This window comes from Lytechinus variegatus, chromosome 12, assembly GCF_018143015.1.
Source record: "Lytechinus variegatus isolate NC3 chromosome 12, Lvar_3.0, whole genome shotgun sequence".
NCBI lineage: Eukaryota > Metazoa > Echinodermata > Echinoidea > Temnopleuroida > Toxopneustidae > Lytechinus > Lytechinus variegatus.
Window position 1 is genome coordinate 12,096,335 of NC_054751.1, and position 25,336 is coordinate 12,121,670.

At 35.7% G+C, this 25,336-nt stretch overlaps 1 protein-coding gene across 2 annotated transcripts; it reads left to right on the plus strand.

The window, feature by feature from the left end:
- The first annotated feature begins 1,567 nt into the window (after nt 1-1,567).
- On the plus strand, nt 1,568-22,836 carry LOC121424870 (U4/U6.U5 small nuclear ribonucleoprotein 27 kDa protein-like). 2 transcript variants are annotated; one of them, XM_041620708.1, is made up of 8 exons: nt 1,568-1,708; nt 5,817-5,909; nt 12,545-12,596; nt 15,920-15,988; nt 16,785-16,849; nt 17,714-17,793; nt 18,639-18,703; nt 19,800-22,836. In XM_041620708.1, the coding sequence occupies exons 1-8, from the start codon at nt 1,666-1,668 to the stop codon at nt 19,852-19,854; spliced, it is 522 nt and encodes a 173-aa protein (XP_041476642.1). In that variant the 5' UTR covers nt 1,568-1,665; the 3' UTR covers nt 19,855-22,836. The 2 variants fall into 2 exon arrangements, with proteins under 2 accessions (XP_041476642.1, XP_041476643.1); XM_041620709.1 differs by lacking the exon at nt 19,800-22,836 and having other exon boundaries at nt 18,614-18,683.
- The last annotated feature ends 2,500 nt before the right edge of the window (nt 22,837-25,336 follow it).

Below are 25,336 nucleotides of genomic sequence, written 5' to 3' on the forward strand. Positions count from 1 at the left end.
GCAGAAATCTTTCATAATGATAAAAAATACTAAAATAACAATAAACTAAAAACAGATGAATTCCACATTGTCTTTATAGTATAGGACGCCTAAATCTAGACCATTTGAGGGTTGGTCCATGCAAGCTAAGTTTGGTTCAATTAAGGCCAGCCTGCATGGGCTAGCCGCTAGGAGGTTATGTTTTTTTTAGTCCGTTAAATGCCTACAGGGTAAAGTCTAGATCTAGAACTAGAAGATTTAATGGTTGAAAAGTTACCGTTAGGCATGAAATCTTTAAAATTCAGTTAGAAAATGCATAAAAATAAAATCACGACGAGCTCAGTCACTTTGCTCTTTCACTTTCGAAATTTCTCCAAAAAAGTACGTGTTCTGCCAGCCAATTAGCCCAGGCCATGCAGGCCCAGGAAAATGTACCAATTCTTGCAATATGGCAAACAAATTATGTAAAAGTCTTTGATTGCACAGAATCAATGGTCAAATTAAGATATGGATGCTGTCAATCAAATCTACTTTCTGCCCAAAATCATAAATTAAGATGGTGTAAAATCTATCTAGCTCCCATTTCTTCTAGTCTAGGCCTAGATCTAAGTATAACTAAGGTCTAACGCAAAACGATGATGGCACTCTGCAAACGATGTAACATTGCAATCAATTTCCCAGAATTGGCTGATTTTTCTTAGAAATTATTGAAGAAAACCAGGGAAAATGTGAATAGGTGGCCGTTTATTCAAGCTTTAATTTGGCTTTGGAAGTTTGGTTGCTCAATGATTATCGACCTTCGACGCGACACCAGCGCCTGGGCCTGGCTGTGCAGCTCAGCTGCAGCGCAGCGCGCAGCCAATGCAATGCATCCGATGCATGAGTTTTTTTTCGCCGTCCATAGTCTCGGACTCGAAGTTGAAATTTAGACCCGGATTTCGGGGATTCGGCGCCTTGTATGAAGATTTATAGACTTAAAAGTAAAATGCAATTTAAAATTTGAAATCTGACCTTGAACAATCATCGTTGATAAACATCAGCCCTGAAGCAATTGCACTTCAAATCAGACCAGGCAAATTAGACGTCATTGTGTATGTTGCTAAAAGATCTAAGACGAGTCGACTGAAGCCCCAGCGCATCATCAACGTTACTAGTAGCTACGCGACCGGCCCAGACTCGGCGCACCCAGGCCAGAAAATTGACCTCGATTATTACGGTAGTTGTCTATGCATTTATTAGTGGTGCAGCGAAATTCAGCAGAGGAAAATAAGAGATAAGAGGTATCCTCGTCATAGACTTAATATTCCAAAATGAGAAAAAATGTCAAAATCATGATTATTTAAGCTAAATAATTTCTTTAAAAATAAAGATAATATTTGTAATATTTCTACCTAGAATAACCGACCTAATAATTGTTCATTAAAAATATTAAAAATTAACAAATGAAAAAAAATCAACTCGACAAATTTCCGAAAAGTCCCCCTTATTTTTTAGAATGGTCACAAAATTCGAGCGGAGTTGACCTTCCTTAGAGCAACACGCTTGTGTGTTGCTGCCCTCTACGTTCGTTGGTTCGCATATATTCGGCGATATTGCGATCGAGTGTTTGATCGTTGTTCGACTCTGAGGCCTAGCCCTAGGCCTAGAATACTAGTTGCAGAAGGATTTTCCGTGAAAAATAAGAATATGGGTAGGAGCAGAAGTAGGTCTCGATCACCGAGAAGGAGAGGTAAAATTTTAATGCTGCTTAACACTTTATACTGCGCTTAAATACACGTAGTTTCCTGTAGTTGAATATGGCGAGTGAGTCGAAACTTCGCGTGTGTACCTACGGACGCACCCATGGGTTCATATCGTCTCGCGAGTGAAGGATTATCAGTCATACGCACGCGACACACCACTACACTTCGAAAATACAGTGGGCTTTTGCCCACATAAAATATTTTGTTTAAATAAACATTCAACATCCTGCTATGACACTTACCGAATCATTTAGATCCTTCCGTGACTTCTCCTTGAAGTTTCTTTCTAAAAATATGTATATTTTCTTGATCTTTAGTGAAGATTTTACGGAGATAGAAATTAGACAGCGTTGATATCAATTTTCTCCTGAAGAGGGCGCGCGATTTATATTCATATCAAAGACACGACAAGGGAAAGAATAGGCACCTACACTATTTTACACGCATATCGACGCAAGGCATTACGCAAAGTCCGTGAAGTGTCCAATCTTTTCATTGTATAGACTTTGGTACACCGTATACGTATTATTGACGTTCGTCAAAGCTTGTACTGCTGGTTTCTTTCCAGGCACGTATATTATTTTCATTTTTTTTTATCAGTCATCTTTTTAAATTAATGCAAATGAGTGTTGTCATCACCAATAATAATCATTAATTATGTTTTTTGAAGGCATTTCATTAATTGGTGCCCATAATTAGTAAATTAATCATGAGGATTGCGCATTCAAAGAATTTAGATACAGTTTTAAAATTACCGAGGAGCTGAATCAAGGTTGTGAAATTATTAGCGCCACCAACGGGCTTCCTTGTATTTCCGTGGAAGAGACAAGCGAAGTCACTTTCGAGGCCGAGGTAAGCAAAATGTGCTTTTTTTTATCGGATTATTATTTTATTATTATTTTATATTAAAAAAACTCTTGCTACTTACCGGCAAGAGCCCCGGGGCGTAGCGAGAAGGAGCTTCGGCAAATATTACTTCAGCAATGAAGCGATGTTTGCCGACTACTTCGAAATCCAGGGTCAAACACAGTCTATTGTACGAGGTTAGTACATACTAACCTCGTACAATGTGTGAGTGCCTACGGACGGTACCGGTACCGTGTACCACGCACGAGTGGAATCGGGCACAACTCGATCCACGGGCACGGGACAACTCGGACCGCGGGCGCTGGCTAGTCTTGAGGACGCAATGATGATGATTTTTTTAAATATGTCATATATGGCAGTGAGTCCAAACTTCGCGCGTGTCCAAACTTCGCGGACGGTCATTATCTCCAAAACTTGCCAATATCCTTAAAATCTGACATCATCAATGTGAAAAGCGACCTAAAATTACCCTTCGCTGAAAGTTTCTTTAGGATTAGTCCTATTCATGAAAATATTGGCAAAAGATCGGCAAAATTTTCACCGTTAGCGCCCGTTTTGAAGAAAGCAACAAGCATCACGATATCACCATTTTACAAGCAGAAATCATAAAAAATGTGAGTTAAATGTGGTACTAACCGATTCCATAGCATTTTGCCATCAATCTGATATAAATATTTCACTTTTTGAGCTTGAGTCTTAGTTTAAATCTCCACAAAAGCTTTGGTGCGCGAAGTTAGGTCACACTTTTTCTGAACGGTTTTCCAGCACAGCCCGCATTCGCCGATCGGAATAGAATTTTGAGATCGCGATACCGGCGAAACCCGGTGACCTACTTTACATTTTCGTCCATGATTTTATATTTTACGATCTTGCCGTCAATGTGGTAACTATTTCTTGAATTGGTTTTGTATAAATTATCAATAATTTGTGGACAAAATTAAGCCTGATGAATATTTTTGAAAAGTGCGCGAAGTTTGGACACCCCATCATACAACTCTAGTCTTGAGGACGCAATGATGATGATTTTTTTAGAGATGTCATATACTTCTTCATCATTGACGTCTTGACACTCTCTCCATAGTGTCTTCAGCGAAGGACCAAAACAAAGATGGATTCCCCCCAAAAATCCATCTTTTTAAACCGAAGTCACTAGATGTTTGTTAATTTTATTAATTCTTACACCTTCCTACGCCTAATGCGTAGGAAGGTTTTAAATATTACTTTTAAAAATGTAAAAAAAATGAAGATTTCTTACCTAACTGATGCCGCGTAGACCCCTCGTTCCACATGTAAACAACGGAAATACAATAGCGTCGACCCTTGAACCGCTTATGTATGACGTACTTCCGGAAAGCAATGCCGTCTTAACGAACAATTTAGAGATAAAAAATCTTATTTAACAAATATAAAAATTTATTTCGTGATCATAAATAATTTATATAAATATATAAATTATTTAAGATCACGAAATAAATTTTTATATTTGTTAAATAAGATTTTTTATCTCTAAATTGTTCGTTAAGACGGCATTGCTTTCCGGAAGTACGTCATACATCAGCGGTTCAAGGGTCGACGCTATTGTATTTCCGTTGTTTACATGTGGAACGAGGGGTCTACGCGGCATCAGTTAGGTAAGAAATCTTCATTTTTTTTACATTTTTAAAAGTAATATTTAAAACCTTCCTACGCATTAGGCGTAGGAAGGTGTAAGAATTAATAAAATTAACAAACATCTAGTGACTTCGGTTTAAAAAGATGGATTTTTTTGGGGAATCCATCTTTGTTTTGGTCCTTCGCTGAAGACACTATGGAGAGAGTGTCAAGACGTCAATGATGAAGAAGTATATGACATCTCTAAAAAAATCATCATCATTGCGTCCTCAAGACTAATACAACTCTCCCCATTCCTTAAGTATATATTTCACTAGAATTGCCTCTTTTATCACATCTATCCATAAGTCATGTGTTCTGTCTACATGAGGGCATGTACATGTATTACATATTTTTTAAGGATACATCATGGATAAAGAGGTTGTATCATAAGAAAAAGCAAAAAGAGACATTTTGAGGGTATAATTATAGTCCACCAAAGCCAAGGCCAAGGGAAAGTTGTTCATCAGTGACATCACACATCCTTGTTGCATTGCCAATGTGAGGATCTCCATAGCACAGCATTAGTGATTGCAATATTCAAATGCTCATAACTTTCTCACTATTTGTCCGATTTTTCTCAAACTTTCTTTATTCTTATTCGTTGATTTTTCTGTTTCTACACAAGCCTATTTGTTCCAAAAGTTTCATTCCCCTTTAAATTAATCATTGTCTATTTTGATTTCACACAAAAAATCAGTTGATAATGCTCCTTTAATATTAGTAAATCTAGATCTAAATCTGAATTTAGGCTTTACATTGTAACTGTGATCAAACTCGTACATGTATGTGTGTCGAAAATTGAGAGAAATGTATGATTTTCCTGGAAAAAAACCTTAGCTACATGTAGTCATTTTCAGATTGAACAAAAAATGCTGCTCCATGTCTGCACACCCATTCACTTTACATATAATTCGGGGATTTTGAAGAGAAAGGCCACCCATGTACCCATAGTCCATACATTCGTAACATGCCGCCGTGCAAAAGAAAATCACAGGCACAATGCATGCAACACTTCAATTACACGAAATTGCAAATAGATTTAACAACCTGTTCTCGCTCACGAGGTCATTGCATTCAGCATCTGAGTCAGCATTTTCGGATACATGTTTGGAGGCTCATAAATTAAAAATTCAATTATTGAGAACCCAATATTATGGTAGACTATCACTTGCTCAACAGAAATGACACAATATTGGCCAAAAACTGTGCAGCATTTTCTTCGTCGGCAAATGTAAAGGGGAAGCATCATGAGTAAGACTATTTCTGTAACATTTTGTTGTACATGTTATTGTATTTGATATCTGTCATGGTTTTATGAAATGAACTTGTTGGCAAGCTGATATCTCCGGAAGGTGGCCAACAAAGATACAACTGTCTTGGAGTTAGCTTCATGAAATTATTCCCAGGGCCCTCTTTACTACAAGTGACCACCAAAGTCAATGCAGTATGCAATACCCTTTACCTTTAAAATAATGTCATTTGAAACATAAAAGGGGTGTCTCATAGTTTGTAGATTTGCCCATGCAAGCTTAGTACATTGAAATTTCATTTATACACTGTGTTTTTTCACCCTAGAGAGGAGACGTTCAAGGTCATTTTCACCTAGAGATAGAGATCGAGGAGACAGAGATAGAGACAGAGATGTGGATAGACGCAGGAGATTTACAGGTAATGAATGATGATGCCCTCAATTGAGTAGAAAATGTGTAGATGCTATAATGGCAATGTATTAAATTCTGTGAAGAAGAATAGTAACATTATATCTGTATATCATTGGCCCCCCCCCAAAAAAAAAAAAATTGTCTGACTGTCCTCAACTGACCAACCTTATGTATTGTAATAGGGTCATTCATCTATTTTTTTTTGTCAATCCACAACTAAAATCCATTAAAATGTTGCATTCAAAAACTGAAGCTTACAAATACAATTTAGATTAGGTTTCAATTTCAATTTTATTTATTTCACTTCCATCAAACAAAAACAAATTGTATACCATATATATAAAAATAAGTATTTGTATCCATTGCAAAGAAACAAAAATAATAATACATATGTTGTGAAAAAAAACTTACACGATTTGGGCAACACATTGGAGGTTTTAAATAAGTATACTATTTTTCAATTTAGAAATTAAATTAAGATGGAAATGGAGGGATCCACTAAAAAGCAATGCTTGTACAATGTGGGCCCCTCAAAAATACATAACAAAACCATTAACAGAGTACAAATGCAGACATATGTAATCAAATGAGAAAAAAAAAATAAATGAGAGAGAAATAATACTTACAAAATATAAAATACGAAGATATCAAAAAATATAGTTTGTATAGGACAAAACAAACCGTCCTAAAATATATCCAAAAATATATCCACCCTTCCCACCCCCCAAAAAAAAGAAAAGAGAAAGGGGAGAATGCCCTGAGAAGATGGATGGGTGCTGCTAAACGTAGATAGAACACATGCCATCGTGGACTCAAGCAAACTGGATTCAATGTGTATAAAAGGAGGGTCATTCCATAAAGGTCGGACGTACATTCGGACACATTTAAGAGCTGTATCTCCTTTGATTTGATAGCAGTGATTTTTTTTTTTGTATATCATGACATGTGACCTAGGTTATCATGACACCATGACAGGAATAGGCTGCAATATGAAGAATAGAAAATATGGGCAAAAATGTGAGGGGTCGGACGTACATCAGACGAAAGCAGGTTTTATGCTTTTAGAGTTCATGTCAAAATCTCTGTGATTTTTGTGATGCAGGTACTAAAATTGTAATATGAGCTGTTAGCTAAAGGATGAATCTTAAGAGAAATGAAGCAAAGAAATTGATAGGCATTGCCTTGTTTTAGTTACAGGCTGATCTATTTGGGGTCGGACGTACACTTTGAAAGGGTCGGACGTACATTGTGCAAGATATTTGCACACTGTACATCCGACCCCTTTTGAAGATCAGTTACACAAAACATAGGCATTCTAAACTGGATTTTTTAAATATACATATTGTTTGGTTAGTTGTCTTTCACATAAGACAGAATTAACAAATGAATTTGATGCTGGTGAAGAGTTATGCTTGATTAAAGATGACATGCATTCAGACAGTGTACGTCCGACCCCCATACTGATTTTTCTCACAGTCACGCAAGATGCTCCTCATATCTATTACAAATGAGTCAGTGGGTTTAAACTGTTTCCATTTTGATATCTACATTTTTAGATCACATCAATAATGAAACAACTTAACTATTCACACAATGCAGGATATTTTTTACTGTTAAACTTCAAGCAAAATGTATCTTTTTTAATGGTTTGCAAAAGACATGACAAAGAATTTCTTCAACATTAAAAAACTTGTCCTGTTACAAACTTTGTTTGAACAAGGTGGGTTATGAATCATGAGTCTTCCCTGATGTTACAATTAACAAAACATGCAATATGACCTTTTGACCCCTAGATAACCTTTGATCTCTCCATCCTCAAGAACACATGTAATTTTTCCCACTGATTGTTTTGTTCCAAGTTTGGGCAAAATCAATGCAGAAATATATATATATATATATATATATCATTTGACATTTTTACACCTAGATGACATTTGACCTCTCCATCCTCTTTAACAAATATGTGGTACTACCCACTGAAAATTTGTTCCAAGTTTGAATACATTTGAATACAATACACATAAAAAACTACTGGTATCGAAAGTTAAACTTTTGACCCCTAGAAAGCTTGAACAATTGACCTTGAAATAACAAAATGAGCAAAAGTGACCTTTGACCCCTAAATAACCTTAGAAATTATCATCTTCATCAACCAAATAATTGTATTACCCACTGATTTTCTGTTTCAAGTTTGAACAATATTGATGCAAACAAAAAAATGATTTAAACAAAATCTGTCAAAAATGACTGAATGGCCTCTTATTTTTTGACCTTTTGACCCCTAGATGACATTTGACCTCATCAACACACACATGGTATCAACCAAGGATCATTTGTACTAAGTTTGAACAAGGTTGATGCAGAAATAAAGAAATGAGAACAAGTCAAAATTAAATGAATAACCCTTCACATTTTCATAACTTACACCCCTATAGGCAAAAGTAGAATAGTCTAGACATCCATGTACCATTATAGCAAATGGGCAGATCTATTTCCCATAGAGGGGCAATTGCTGTACCTGAGATTGAGGGAAGGGGCAATTTCTTCTTTTATATGGAACTTCTTTGTTTATTAAATTTCTCATGTATTTGTAGGTTTTTGATTTTGATTTTCTTTTTTAATTTCCTGCAGGCTATTATTCAGTCATAATTAACACTAAATTCATTAAGTTGTGTGATAATTTGAGATGAAAGAAGGCAGTTTCCGTTTAATATGCACACAAAACACAAATAAATCACCATTTCTTGAAGATGATATCATCATTTGAAAATCTACATATTGTCAAAAATGTGTGGTATTCTTTGTGAAATTGGTCTCAAAACTTGTGCAAGACTTCAATGAAAAAACCAACAAAACTATACAGCCATATCAAAGTGTGTTAAAGGACTATCACACAAAATATTAAAGATGGAGGTGAATTTTGCCCCCAGTATTTGTTGGGTAAAAAAAAAATCCAAAAAGGCCATTTTAAACTAGATTGAAATTGAAATTTGTATTCAATTTTTAAAGATTGATAAGAGTAAAAGATGTTATGATATTAAACTTTTGCAAAAAACATCTGAGCAGTGAAAGATAACTTCATAAATAAAAAGTTTCAAAGGGGTTGGACGTACAGGGGGTCGGAAGTACAAAAATGTTGTACGTCCGACCCCCACTTAACTTGAAATCCTGGACTAGTGGTGAGCTACCTTCTGGTGTATATATTAAACAAACCAAGCTTGCTTTGCATCTGACTTTGGGAAAATTTATCTGCTTTTGTTTTGCTTGTAAGAAAAAAAGTGTATGTGAAAGGGGGTCGGACGTACATTTGAAAGTGCCTGCTTTTAATATATTTGGTTTAAAAAAATATAAGAAAAATAGAAAAACCTAACTTATTTTTTAGAAACCTGACATAATAACAACTTGGACAACATTCAACTTTGATCATTTCAAAGCTTTTAAAAGGTTTAAAACTTGTTGCAAACTTGACCTTTTAAAATAAGGAACATTTTAGTTTGTTGCTATGGTGACTTCAATGCCTTACCAGAATGAAACGATACATTGTTTGAAATTATTTCTTTCAGATTTATGCATTTCAGTGTCTTAGCTTTCAAGTGATACCTAATTTGTTCTGTTTGTAGGATTTTGAAATTTTGACCAAAAGGTTTACTATTTTATGGAACTGCCCAGGAGAAAAAAATATATAGAATGACCTGGAAAGAATAAAATGCGCGAAAAATGTGATTGATGCCGTAAATAAATAAGCGGTAGGAAGGCGGATAAGCGGACAGGAAAGAGAAAAAAGATGAGAGGATAGACACAAATAGATTAAAAACCGAGCACAATTGGGAAGGATTTTTTTCAATTAAAAAAAGGGATGATTTATGTTTTAATTATAGTCTTTATAGTAAAAATGATGACTAGCCTCTTGACAGAGATGATGAATAAGATTTAATTTGAGGATACATTATAAGATTTTAATAGAGATAATTTGAATTTAGTCTTAAAAGAGTTCAAAGATTTTGCAGTTCTTATATCATTATGAAGTGAGTTCCATAACTTCGGTCCCTCATATATAAATGTGTTCTGAGCCAGCAAAGTTCTTAGAAGTGGTAAATGGAATTCACCCAATCGCCTTGTTGGATAGTTATGAATGGATTAATTTTTTGGAAACATTGAATGAAATACATTTGGGAGGTTGTTATTGTTATAATTGTACATAAACTGACCGAGATTGAACAAATACAAGTCTTTAATTTTCAATATTTTATGTTCCAAAAATAATGGGTCAGTATGAGACAAATATGCTTTGTGACATATGACACGAAGAGACTTCTTTTGTAATAGGAGTAATTTGTCTAAGAGTGATTGATGTGTGTTGCCCCACGCTAAAATTCCATAATTTAAGGTAATATAAGGGATGAATATAATGTAAGCAGGGACGATAATGGCAAACAAAATTTAAGCTTGTTAATTATACCAATGTTGCGTGAAATAGTTTTACATATGTTATCTATGTGGAATTTCCATGAGAGCTTATTATCGACTGTTATTCCAAGAAACTTAATATGGGATACATTTTCCAAGGGAGTACCATCCAAAATAATATCAACAGGAAGTGTATTAATAGAGTTGCTAAACAACATATATTTTGTTTTTTGTAAATTTATTGACAATTTATTTGCTCTTATCCATTGGGTGACTTTTTTTAGTTCAGAGTTGATTGTATTAGCAAGGTGAAGAGGATTTTTATGTGAAAAAAATAAGTTAGAGTCGTCCGCAAAGAGAATGAAAGAAAGAACATCTGATGATCTACAAAAATCATTAATATAAACTATAAACAAAATTGGGCCTAAAAGACTACCCTGTGGAACTCCACAATTATTTTTTTCAGTTGAGAATTGCATCCGTTTAAAAAGACATATTGCTTCCTATTCAAGAGGTAGCTCCTGAACCACTCCAAGGCCTTCCCACACACTCCATAATGATGTGCTGTAAAAGCTGTTATTTTCGCGTACAGAATTTTTCGCGAATCGCGGGGGTCCCGACATTTTCGCGGGTTGTTCAATTCGCGATCGGAAGATGTAGATACATTTCCACAGCATTTCAAAGAAGCAAAACTAGTGCAATTCATGTGCAAATCTACACTCCTCAAAGTCACCATGCTGATATGTCTTTTGTACATAAATATGTCCCTGTAAAAACAGTTACAAATTGTGGAAAAAGTGGCTTATATTTCACTTTTTTAACCTTTAGATCTAAAAATTCATCATGCCACAGGATCTATAGGGTTAAGCAATCTTTGGAATTTGTGTTTGGTTCGATTCATTTTTCAAAAAGTTGGTAAAAAGTGCAAAATTGTGGAATTTTGTGAACAGAATGTTCACCTTCAAAATTATGGTCATGTGACTTATGAATATTAATGAGTATGCAAATAGCTACCAATACGTGTGTATAGAGTCAATCAGATGACAATAAAATCAAATTGTTTCATGGAAAATACATTTTAATATTACAGTGAGTGTATAAATATTGATAAAATAATGTTAGAAAATAGTTTAGGCCCTGATTTTGTTTGAGAAATTAAAAAAAAGTGAAATTCTAGCTAACTTTTTGAATCACTAACTGTACTTTCTAAGCATATTTTTTGTACATATAGAGGTGCATATCTTTCTCAATATGCAGGATGTTTTCAATAGCAAAGCTTTGCTGTTGGGGGCATTGGCACTGTCTAAGAAATGTGTCAATATTTTCGCGTGTTGTTAAATTCGCGGCCGATCGGCAATTCGCGAAATCCGCGAAAATAAAACCCCCGCGAAAATAACAGCTCCTACAGTAATTTGTTTAGTAAAATATCATGATTAATGGTGTCGAAGGCCTTGGAGAAGTCCAGGAACAAACCAATTAAATGAGAAGATTTATCGATTGAATGTGCCGCTTTTTCAATGAAACTCAATAATGCATGTGTAGTGCTATGCTTTTCCCTAAATCCAAATTGGGAATTTGAAAGTATATTATTTGATTTGAGAAAATTAATAGTTCTTTTATAAAAATAGTTCTTTCATAAATAATCTTTTCTGTTATTTATATTTAATAATCTTTTCTGTTATTTAATAATCTTTTCTGTTATTTAATAATCTTTTCTGTTATTTATATTTTGTGTTTGTATTAACAAATAATGGGGAAAAATTAATAAATCCAGATTTTTAAATGCTCTTATTGTATAACCAACTAATTTCTCTTTTTGGCCTAATTCTGATTATTATGAAATGTCATCAACCTTATTATCGTCCATTATAGAAATCCACCCATGGCAAGTCTTAAAGCCTGTATATATGTACATGTAAAATTGGTTTATTTTTATTTGTATGGATTTTGCAGTCCATTTCTAAACATGTATTTGATCTACATCTGGTTTGATAATTTTTTTGGAAATGTGGGCTCACGGTACTGTAGTTGAATAAGTCATTGATCTTGTATTTAAGCATTTAAAATTCAATAGTTGGTACAATAGTTACACTAAAAGTTGTTTACTTTCGTAAAACCTGAGTCTTTTACCAGAGTACCCCCCACCCTCTCAGCCATCTTCCCCAGGGAATTAGACCTGCTGCTTTCTTCCAACAATTAGCATACTAAACAAACACTATTTTCTTTTATTCACAGAGAGACGTCGCTCAAGATCAAGATCACCTGTACGGAGGTATAGGAGATCAAGGTAAGACAGGAACACATTGATGCCACAGTCACAATGGCATAACCAACTCCAAATTTACCAGTGGTATGTCATTGGAAAACACAGAAGCTTTGATTGGTCAAGATTTGGTGTCGTTGGTTTGACTTTAGCATTACAGCTTTTTTTCTTCAAGCTATTTAAGTATTGTCAGCTGGTTTGGGATTGGCTGCAGTTTGAGGTACAGGAGGGGGTTTCACAAAGATGAATTAGAGTCGCACTTAAATGCCTACTTGCGCACGGTATAAAACACATGACCACATTGATCAGATCATGCCAAAAGGAAGAGCACTACTGCATATTTATCAATAAGATGGGGCGATGCATTTCATTTATGCGTCAGCATCTTTGTGAAACACCCCCAGGACATACACGTAGGGGCCAGAAATACAAACCAGTGATTGAACGCACATTTGATTTCCAAAGTTAATTGCACATTGTTTTCAATGCAAATTGATTGCAAAAATTGTTTTATGATCGTTGTTCGCCATTGTGTCACTGGGCCTGGGAGAACTCTGCTATTAATACAGGAATACAGTATCCTGATGGAGAAAAAAACAAACATTGTACAAGATCAAAATTTTGGTCTCTTTGTAAAATTTCTCTTATGTACATACTTCGAAAAAATACAGGAGAAGGAATGGGTATAGTTTTCTTTGCAATCATGTAATGTCAAATCGTGTCTGTCATGGCTTGGTAAGTTGGCATGATCTCTTTGCTGTATCAACTTTGCTGTATTCAGGTTATATACTGAATATAGAGACAAATCATCCACACAAGCATCTGGCATTATACCGTGTTTACACTTAATCGGCTTTTGCATCGGCTCGTGGTTCTGAACCGCGAGCCGATGCAGAATCAGCTTTTTTACTACATGTAAACAGAGAGCAGATTCTGCATCGGCAATTGGTGCGCATTTCATTTACTTTACCATTGTGACGTAATTGTAAGCGCACAGATCCAGCGTTATCTTTATTATGACATATATTGTTGGTGTGCGTATCATTTCAGATTTTTGCATCGGCTCGCGGTTCTGAACCACGAGCTGTAACAGCCTGTAAACGCATTGCAAGATAAACCAAAAGCTGATTCTGCATCGGCTTTTGGTTCAGAACCAAAAGCCGATTAAGTGTAAACACAGTAATTGTTGCCAATTTTTGTAGCTAGTTTCAGTTCATTCTTTCAGCAGGAAAATAGGTACATGTTGCAAAAGCAATGGAACAAATAGAAAATGAAATTAAAATTGAAGCAAAGAAAAATTTTGAAGTACAGTACGACCTCTCTTATCCGGCCTCCCCTTATCCGGATCTCTCTATTATCCGGACGCACACTCGCCAAGTTTTCTTTTTCTTTAATTCAATCTAGTATGTGAGGAGATTTTAATCTAAACTCAATCCTATATGCAAACTCACTTTGATTACATATATTTTCCAATTTAGTCTACCTACAACAAAATTATTTTTCATGAAAATATGTCACCCAAATCACCGAGAGAACTTAGGCATGATAATTTCCAGTAAATCAGGGCGCAGCGCAAAAATTTCATCACGTTTCTCTTTTGGCTTCCCGGGAAAAACAACACATGTCTTGCTAGCTAAAGTTAGGCCTCAATACTGATAGCACCATCTATCATGTTTAAGCCTACTGTCAGTGTAACAATGGCTGACATTGCGAAGCTGCGATACCCGCCGCGATGATCTAATTGTAAAACTTAGTTTTATCGAGTCATTCTCTTTTTTTTCGAGGTATGCTCGATGTATACCTCAATCATTTTAGCAGGTGAATTATCCAACAGTTTTAGCCATTGATCGATTTCATTTCCGTAAAAATACAGCATATAGTTTGCACTGACACTGCAGTGAATACTGTCTGTGCACCCACTACAATAGATAACATGTAGGTACCGCCGTTCGCCTGGGGAGGCAGCCAGCAGCGCAGCTGCGTGTATTTAATATTGGGTCTCCCAGATCCGGATAAATCCCTGATCCGGATTGGTGCCAGTCCCAACGTGTCCGGATAAGAAAGGTCGGACTGTAATACAACCAATTTTGTTTGTAAAAACGTGCACTTGGGGTGGCTGGTTTATGTTGGAAGGTGACTGATATTTGTAGATTAAGTAAGTGCTATCTACTCTTCATAGGCATCATAAATAAATCTACCATTGACATTGTGATCGATTGCTACATTTTGTGTTATGGGGCCCATGGTGGTGTTTCATAAAGCTGTTTCTAACTTATAAACACCTTTGCAAATGACTGATGATCTGTTAGTGTTTAATCAGCTACATACATGTAGGGGTCATTTGGCACAAGAATATCACCTTGGACCCGTAACACAAAGTTTAGCAATCATAAAAATTCTTTGATTGCGTTTGTTTAAAATGCACAATTAAACATGAGAGTCAATCGTACGATTGATCGCTAATCATTATGTTGCATGACCCAGTTGTATGAAGATGTGGGAGAAGTCATACATATATATCAATTAGGATCAACTTTATGAGGAAGCCCCCAAATAGTAGTATACACTTGATTAATCTGAATATACAAATGCTAACTATCATTAACTGTTATCAAGCAATGGTTACTTTGTTATATTTTCATTATTATGAACTTGACCAATTGACTACCTAGCTGTTCCTGTATGAAGCCTATGGGTATTGCTTTGTTGAGTAGCCACTAAGCAGAGCTGCTAACTAGTACTGACTTTCAGTATTGAGTTCCTACAAATGAGAGCGGTGTTGGCTCAGTCGGTAACGCGTCTGCCCGTCGAACCAAAGATCGTGGGTTCGAGTCCACCCTGGGCGGATGACTGAAGCCAGTGCGTTGTGTGTAAACGTCTCTCCCATGTTTCGTAGATGCAGGCTATGTTACAATGGAAAACACTCCGTCCCTCGGATAGGACGTTAAATGGAGGCCCCGTGTAGTGGAGAGTCACCACCTTTGCACGTTAAGAACCCACTGCACTATTCGTATAAGAGTAGGGGGAAACCCCGGTGTAGTGGTCCACCTGCATTCCCCCCAATCAGTTATATCGGGAGGAGAGACCTGCGGGTCATAGTGATTCAGTTCGCTTTTCGCGTCCCACGCACAGGTGACGCCAAACAAATAATAATAATAAAAAAGAATACTGATGGTTTCATGCAAAGTGCTAATTTCTTATGATGTTTCAGTTTTAATGTGTTGCCCTACATGTATGTTATTTCTTTGAAAATACTGATTTTCATCCTTTAAATTTCTGAAATGTACTTTTTCAGGTTGGCAGCTCTGACCTAGTTGATAGTGTTTTCTGCTTTCCCTTTGCTTTAGGTCAAGATCAAGGTCGCCAAGGAGGAGAAGATCCCGGACTCCATCACCAAGGAGGAGAAGAAGGAGCGAGTAAGTTCTGTAATCTCAGTATTTCAATTAAACATGTAGTGGTAACGATCATGAAATGTGTATGAATGTTAGAAAAACAAACAAATTGTCACCCATGTGTTTGGTTATGTAACTATAGAATGAAGTGCCAATGTGTGTTACAATTATTTTGGTAGAAGAATAGTAATTGCTGAGTGGTAAAATAAGTTTTATTAGGTAGACAGATATTTATCAGAGTCATAATAAAGCATGTGCTTCTTTGTGTTGGTGATCTTGAGCATTCTCTGGTTTCAATGTAGATCTATTTCACAGAAGTTGAATTACATAAACTATGCAGCACTTTTCAGTTCTAAATGTCTACGACCTGGTATGATAACGGTCAACCTTGATTTGAAAGGCTTTCTATTGAAAATATCTGCTTTATTGCACTGTGTGATTTGGTTTTAATCAAATGCTGGTTTGTTAATGATTTATAACTTTCTAATTCCTTATAGTCAGACACATTGTCAGGTTGGATTATCTCTCTCTAATTCTGAGTTTTTTATTGACTTTTAAAAGATAAACTTGATTGTTAATACTTGCAGAAATTGTGTGCATTAAAGGCAAAGTTTTTCATCCAAATATTGGTATGAATACCTTTGAGCATTTTTCATAGTGATTTTAAAGTTGCTAAGTTGGCACCACAAGAATCAGTGAATGTAATTATGTTATCCTTTTTTTTCAGAATGCACCTATGCATCTCAAAATTCTGTTTGTGTTTTTGTACTGATATCAGTTCTTTTACTAAAAATATAATTCTGTGATCCTTCTTCTGCAGAACACCGGAGAGACCTGGGCCTAGCAGAGGACGGAGTTATGAACAGGAAAAGCCAGAAATTGATGGTAAGTGGAAGATAGGAAATCATTTCTATCATGGATTAAACCAGTATCAATGCACTGCCAAGATATTAAAAATTGAAATTCTAGGAGAGTGACTTCTTGTGGAATCATTTTATAGTAATTTATAAATAGTAAGCTTGCATAAGTTGAACACCAGTAAGTTTCACGTAACCTTATTTGTGGGTATTACCAGGGCCTCATCTTACAAAGAGTTGCGATTGATTTGATCAACCACAACTATGGAAAGCCAGCAGCGTCAATTTCTAATTTCATGTTTTTGCTAAATATTTTCTAGATAAGATGTATCTTCATACCTTCATTGATTTCTTGAAAATTCATTGTGCTTCTTTCTTTATTTACAAAGGACATTTTGCAAATTTCCTGTAGTAAAAATTATGACATTGATGGATTTTAATGTAGCTGAGGTAGAACAGTTCAATCATATCTCTTTGTAAGATTGGGTCCTGATCCTCTTTCACTTTATTGAATTAAATTCATTAAGGTATATGCAATAAAATCAGTTTTTAATTTTAGCCTGTGTTATGCCTCATTTACTACCTGAGTTAAAATACTAATTACTCTGCTATAAAGTCCAACAAAAATTTCATGAAGCATAAGAATAGACATACATGCACATCCTAAGGTGAAGAAAGTGTTACAGAGGCCTGGGTAGTTTTTTTTCTATTAGCTATAAGCACCCTTATATGACAAAATGGTGTGAAATCCCCCTTTTTAGGGCTGAGGACATGCAGGTTGAATCCTGTTACTTTTCATTATGAAGACATGTTAAAACAATGCATGTTAATTGTGCAAGTTGTGCCGGTTGTTGCATTTAGCATGTTTTATATCTTGTGGTGTTCATTTCAGAGAAAAAGTTGGAGGACATGACAGAGGATGAGATTGAGATGATGAAAGTCATGGGTTTTGCAGCATTTGATACCACCAAGGTGAGTTTAAAAAATTTGACATATTAATAATAATTGGCATTTATATAGCGCTTTATCAATCTGCGACTGTTCAAAGTGCTTCACATTTATTATTACCCGGTCACTGGATTCATAGCATTCCAAGCAACCTGTTAGGCGCAAACTTGCTAAACCATCTGAGCCCTATGCCTGAGATAATGGTTCTGAGCCATGTTACCCATGGCACTTGCTGGAATGGTTACCATAGTTACAGAGATCTCTTTATAAAACAGGACCTTGGTGGACAGAATAATAATTGGTTGGATCCTTAGAATAAACAATGCAACTATTAACGGCAGGTTTTCTTAGTGCTTTTATGGTGTCAGTATATTATCACGAACCCAGTTTCCCAATGCTTATTACACTGGTTTTAACACACAAATCTGGTTTTCAGACCCAGGAATAAATGCATTGAACCAGATAAAGAGTAATTTTGACTGAGAATTCAGTGATTGAATTCTCAGTTGATGCATGTATGGTACATGTTCTAAAGTTCATATGAATAAAAAGCGAAAATCAAATTGTGAATCCACAACACTGAAAACATTACCAAAATCCATATAAAGAAAGTTATGACATTTCAGGTTTCCACTTAATTTCACGCATCAGCTACTTGCTACTTGAACACTGAATTTTCATCTGAATTTGCAGTTTCACACTTGCTTGAATATTCCTTGATTATGAACTTTTCCTAGAAATTTTTTTGTTGAAATCCACAATAAAACATGTTGCAAATCTGTCAATTCAATGAACATCTGTGATAAAAACATGGTCATCCTATCCTGTTTCTTTATTTTCACAGGGTAAACGTTTGTTTATGTTCACAGGGTAAACATGTAGATGGTGCAAGTAACGCATTTGCAGCTAACATACAAACAAAGAGGAAGTACAGGTAAGTCTTATTATAAAGCAAAGTTTTATACTATACTGTACTCTTCCACCTTCTGCTCATTATTTTTCCTTCCATTTTCATTGCATTTATCCTCCTTACTTCTCTCCTCCCCCCTCCTCAAATTTCTCCACCTCCTTTCTCCTCCTAATTCCTCTTCCTCCTTTCTCCTCCCTCCTCCTCTTCCCCCCTCCTCTTCCCCTCTCTTCCTCCTTTCTCCTTATTCCTCCACCTCCTTCCTCTTCTTCCTCCTTCCTCCTCTCCCTCCTCCTCTTCCTCTACCTCTTCCCCCTTCTCCTCCTCCTTCCTCCTCCTTCCTCCTAATTCCTCCTCCCTCTTTCCTCCTCCTTCCTCCTCGTCCTCCCTCCTCTTCCTCTTTCCTCCTCCTCCTCTTCCTCCTCCTCATTTTGACGATGCCTGAGGCATTGTTTTAGGTCGTCCAGCCCATTATCGTTTCTGTGATTTAGATGAAAGGTTTATTATGTCCCTCTACTACAAAGGATTGTGATAGATTGGGAATATGAAAACTCAATTCTAATTAGTTTCTGGTCAGTATTGTGAGCAAGATATGCAAAGAATGGTCTTGATAGGCAGATTAATATCCAACCTTCATGTAACAGATCCCTTGTTAGTTCTTGGGGGTATCAAGGTCAGAGTTTAAAGAACCATGTGTACCTAAGGGAGGGGGTAGATTCGGGGGTCACAAGGTCAAATACCAAAGGTCATGGAGGTTTTCATGTATCAACTTCAAACTGTGCTTATGTGAGTAACGATGATCTGATCAGATTAATGGTCACAGGTTTGAATTTCAAAACTCAAAGAGTTCATATTCATGCATATGGATAATTTTTGCGATTAATTTACTTTTTTTAGATGTGAAGAATTTTAGAATTGTTTCATGGATGAACTCTGTACATGTACATTGCTCATTTATGAGAGTGACAGTGATCTTGGGCAATAGTCTGAAGATTGCATTACTTCTCTCTGTCTCTCTCTTTTTTTCTCTCTGTATATATGTACCTGTATATTCACTGATTATTTAATAACGAAAGTATGGTATCTTTAAATGGATGTTGCTGTATTTTTATCTTCATAACAGGCAGTACATGAACAGGAGAGGAGGCTTCAATCGCCCTCTTGATTTCATCGCTTAGATCCTCATAAATTCCGTTTTGATGTTGGAGCAAGTAGAACTTTGTCACATCTTTTAACACCAAGAGAACATTGTCCTGTATGCACAAACTGAGAGGTGTTGGTAACTTTAGGTTACATTTTGGAAGCTGTTGCATTCGTTTGGATGACATCCATCTCAGGTTTGGTAGAGAGTTGTCACCTTTATGGAGCAGTGTCCCTGTTTTAGGGGAGTTTGGAATTGTGGAGTTGTGCATCACAAAAAACTTTTAATAAAAATGAAAACCTGGACTTGCTTTCTGATGAGATGACATCCATCTTGGGAGGTTTTTTAATTGCCAATGTACATGTATAAGAGTAATATTGCTGCAAGTGTAACAGAACCTTGTATCTTCCCCGAGTGTAAAGTTTAGTAGGATGGAATCATGTGACTGCCTTATAGTCTGACCTAACATATATTAATGACTTCATGTCCTGGGATTAGAGAACTTTTTAAGCAAAAAAGTGAGTTTTTCATCAGCAATGAAGAAACAAGGTTTTGTGATTCAGCAGCAATTGTTTTGTCACTGTGTTCTGTCTGCATTATTTGTCTTACATAAGTAATGTGTTACACCCTGTCTTTGCATCTTTTAGTTCTTGATGAAAAAAAAAATACAGAGCAAGAATCGATGATATACTATACATGTATATACTGAAGGGTTGACTGAATTTTCTTAACTGATCATGGCTGAATGCAGTGGGAAGGGGGGGGGGGGGGGGGTCAGAACATACTTGGTTGATGTGACATTTACAGCATTATGATAATCAGTCCTTTCCTAAATTATAATTCATTTAATGTACATAATTCAAATGTGTGTAATGATATTCATGTACAGTGTAATATGCTAAAAAACTGAGAAAATACTGAATTGAAAGAGATGTATGGCATTGCAAATTAAGATGTAGATGTATAATCGCATCAGTGCATGAGTACCTTAGCGCTGACCTAATATCCTTTGACAATGACTCTACCATAGTCAACTGTCTTGGGACCACACAAATATGTTCAACTCCACAAAATTTGATTTAGAAAATGATGCTTTTTCATATTCTGGTCCAAGAACAACAACATTTGACCATTCCATGTTCTTGTATAAATTTGTTACCCATTAGACCAGTTCGTAGTTCCATTCTGTGCATGATCAGAAGAGGGTCATTTGATATCAAGTGGCATGGTGGTGTGATATTCAATGAGAAAAGCACCAAGTTTAATTTTTTGTTTATTCAATGAATAAACAAAACATTATCTTGAAGTGTGCTCTTCATTAGATACACTGGAAAGCAAGAATGCATCCATAAGCAACTAAGAAAGAGTTTGCCAAGTAGCAACATGCTAATGCATTCAAAGTAGAAATGCAACAAATACCATCATATAGTGGCGGCACCAAGATTTTGAAACTGTGGAGGCAAGTGGGAACAAAAGAACTTTTTGGGGGACAAAGCCGGACACAACATATTTTGTCTGTTTCACAAAATCGTGTGCGGAATGCAAGCTAAAATTTTTAATGTAGGCCCTACTGACTTGAAAAGTGACCTGTTAAGCCTGTTCGCAGTGGGTCATGAAGATGATATCTCACCAAATGAATAATGCGAACAAAGCGCGAGCTGAAATTTTTTAAATATCCTGAGATAATAACTGGACTTTCTAAGCACTTTTTTTAATCATTAACAGAGTCTTACTAAAAAGAATTTATGTAAGCGCGTAGTTTCAACTGAATATGTAGGATGTGTATCTTGCTAAAATAATGAAAACTAATCGCAAGAAGCATATTGACTCAAAACACTGGATTTTCAAGCCTCATGTTATCCTATCGAAGAGATCATTTATTTATCTAATCAACAGCGACTGTTATTATGTTTTGGAGCACTTTACAGCTTAAGTAGGATGCTTATGACAGCATTTACTATATTTTTTTCTGTTTTCTTTTTTTTGTGAGGGGGGGCGATGATTATGACTGGGGAGCAAATGCCCCCCCCCCCCCCCCTGGTGCTACCACTGCCTTCATAAACTGTTCAGTGATGTGCTATTCTAGTCACCTGGTCTATGCAATCTCTGCATCCTTATACAGTATGTCAGGCATGCTTACCTAATATCTTAATTGAAATCTGCCTATCCTAATGAAAGGAAAGGTAATTTTGAACATACTTACATGAGGTATTTCTGATATTGGGCCCATAACACAAATCTTAGCAATGATGGTAGAACATTTTCTAAAATTGATTGCATTGACTACATTGTACAATCAATCATGAAAATCAAGCATACCATTAATTGATAATCATTGTTACGGAGCCCTGGTCTATTAATTATTGATAATTTTGACAACACACCCCTATGGCAAACAGTGGTTTATGTCCTATTTTCAATGAAATTGTCCTCATTTCCATACATAAAATTAGGGGCTACGGTTATTTGAAAAAATATCCTTGTTTAGAAAATCTAATATCAATATTGGATGTGATCATGTAGAACAAAGCTATATTGCAAATTGCATGTAAATTTTGAATTCTAAAATCTTTGTAAAGAAAAAAAGGTTGTGCCCTTTGATTGCATATCAATCATAATGAAGCCATGATTTAAATAAATTTAAGAACACCCCAGTGATATATCTGCCTTCATGTAAAAATCTGATTTATTTTAAGTTTGAAGTTGAAGTACAAAGGACATAGTTTAGGTTTTTTATGAAACTATTTAAACAAGTGTTCTGAAACTTACATTCATCTCTTTTTCTTTGATAGGGGTATTTATTTTACAGCTCTGCATGACTCATCACTCATTTTTTAATTATCATGTTCACTCTTGAACAATGATGGTCCTTTATTTTCTCCTTATTGTGTATATATATTTTTTTGACTTTTGGGATTATTTCTTTTTTTAAAGTCATTAGTATTAACGAAAAGAAGTTTGAAATGAAATTCCATAGACACTTGGAGGAACAACATGATTAAATATTCTTGTCTAGTTACTACATGGTATGATGTTGATTTCTTTCTGATTGGATTCTATGAATGCATTTTATCATAATTGTATGAAAAACCATTAGTGCAACGGATGAAAAAACAAACAGTATTTCTATTGATCTGAGGTCAAGAGTAATAGAAAACATGTGTTAATGTCAACTATGTAAAGGTCAAGTCCACCCCAGAAAAATGTTGATTTGAATAGAGAAAAATCAAACTACATGTAGCATATTAGCATAACACTGAATATTTCATCCAAATCGGATGTAAAATAAGAAAGTTATGACATTCAAAATTTCGCTTATGTTTTTACAAAAGTGTTATGTTGTACAACTCAGTGACATGCAAATGAGACAGACGATAATGTCCCTCACTATTTCTTTTGCTTGTTATTGTTTGAATTCTGCAATATTTCATTTTTTACAGATTTGATAATAGGGATCTACTTGACTGAACCATATAGTAGTGAACAATGCTAATTTAACATGTTCAGGGAGGAATTAATCATTGTTTCACTTGACAATGAGGAGAAAATTAAAATATTTCATATAATAAAATACAAAAGAAGATTAGAATATTTCATGTAATAAAAAATACAGAAGTGGCTGGATGATGTCATCAGGTTCCTCATTTGCATACCGACCAGGATGTGCATATAACTGTTTTGTGAAGTTAAGCAAACTTTAAAATGTCATAACTTTCTTATTTTACATCCGATTTTGATGGAAAATTTTTAGTGTCATGCTTCTTGTATTTTTCTCATTTTATACAAATAAACTTTTTTTTGGTTTGACTTGTCCTTTAAAAAGATCATTCTTTTGTAAATCACAAACTATGAAAAGGAGATCAATATAAAATATGCATGAGTGCGATAGTGCAAGGTTTGTCAGGTGAGAGAAAGATGCTCTTTGAGACATAGCTGAGTTGAATAGAGTGTTTTTTCCATTGCCTGAATAAGAGTACTAGTATTCGCTATTCGTGTTGTACAATGCCTCGGAAATGAGCGAAAATACAGTCATTTTGTTTCCTTTGTTGAACTTAGCAAAAAGCAAAGACCCTCCATTGTGCATCTGTACTGCAGCAGTAATGCGCTTTCAGCCAGTAAGCCCTATGCGTATTGCATCTGTACATTATGGACAGTAATTTTGGAAGGTACGTGTGCAATGGTTTGACATTCAGCCTCCCATTTGCTCATGTCCAACAAGTTATTTATAGGCATTGTACAATAGGTATAATGTTTTTATAATACAATAGTCTGCATGATAGCCATTTGGCCAAATAATACAATATTGTCAGGTGCGATTCTATAAGGAGACTGAACTCCCCCCCCCAAATTTTTTTGTCTCACCTGCACAGCAGAGTGAGACTATAGGCGCCGCTTTTCTGACGGCGGCAGCGTCAACACCAAATCTTAACTGAAGGTTAAGTTTTTGAAATGACCGCATAACTTAGAAAGTATATGGACCTAGTTCATGAAACTTGGCCATTAAGTTAATCAAGTATTACTGAACATCTTGCCTGAGTTTCATGTCACATGACCAAGGTCAAAGGTCATTTAGGGTCAATGAACTTAGACCATGTTGGGGGAATCAACATCAAAATCTGAACCTAAGGTTAAGTTTTTGAAATGTCATCATAACTTAGAAAATATATGGACCTAGTTCATTAAACTTGGACATAAGGTTAATCAAGTATCACCAAACATCCTGCATGTGTCACATTACCAAGGTCAAAGGTCATTTAGGGTCAATGAACTTTGGCTTAATTGGGGGTATTTGTTGAATTACCATCATAACTCTAATTATATTGGTCTAGTTAAAAAAAGTTGGATATAAGAGTAATCAAGTATCACTGAACATCCTGTGCACATTTCAGGTCACATGACCAAGGTCAAAGGTCAATGAACTTTGGCCATGTTGGGGGTATTTGTCGATATTACCATCATATCTCTGTAAGTGTATTGGTCTAATTCATAAAACGTGGACATGAGAGTAATCAAAGTATCACTGAACATCTTGTGTGAGTTATAGTAGTTGGCAAAGTCAGCACCGCTGCAATATTGAATTGCATCATGTAGGTGTGACCGCCAGAGGCATTCCACTTGTTTTTTTATACCTCTTTTAATTAGGAACCTGTTTGCCCCCAAATTATGGCTGTTTAGTAATGAGCTGAAAAGTGGGAAAAGTTGCCTATATGGAGGTGACGGCAAAAATTGATATAAAGATTTTACCCGCCCGGAGTCGACCCGACCAGTTATTGCGCTATGAATTTGAAAAAAAAGATAACTTCATATACTTCGGCCTAACCTTACTCTAATTCCATACCCTAATGTATACATTTGAACTTTAACTGGCAAGAAACACATATAGCTAAGGTGGAAGAACAGGGTTAGTGAAAGGGTGAGGGAAAGAAAGGAGAACTGCAATATTGTAATTCAACCACGCACAGCGTGGAAGAAAAAATCATAGAGCACTGAGAGTGAAGGAGTTTCTCTTTTGAGAGAAA

What these genes read in the sequence shown, in the direction of transcription:
- LOC121424870 (XM_041620708.1), top strand. Translation starts at nt 1,666, where the DNA reads ATGGGTAGGAGCAGAAGTAGGTCTCGATCACCGAGAAGGAGAG. An exon ending in TCGATCACCGAGAAGGAGAG is followed by an intron (nt 1,709 to 5,816) that starts GTAAAATTTTAA and finishes TTTTCACCCTAG; the next exon opens with AGAGGAGACGTTCAAGGTCA. An exon ending in AGGAGGAGAAGAAGGAGCGA is followed by an intron (nt 15,989 to 16,784) that starts GTAAGTTCTGTA and finishes CTTCTTCTGCAG; the next exon opens with AACACCGGAGAGACCTGGGC.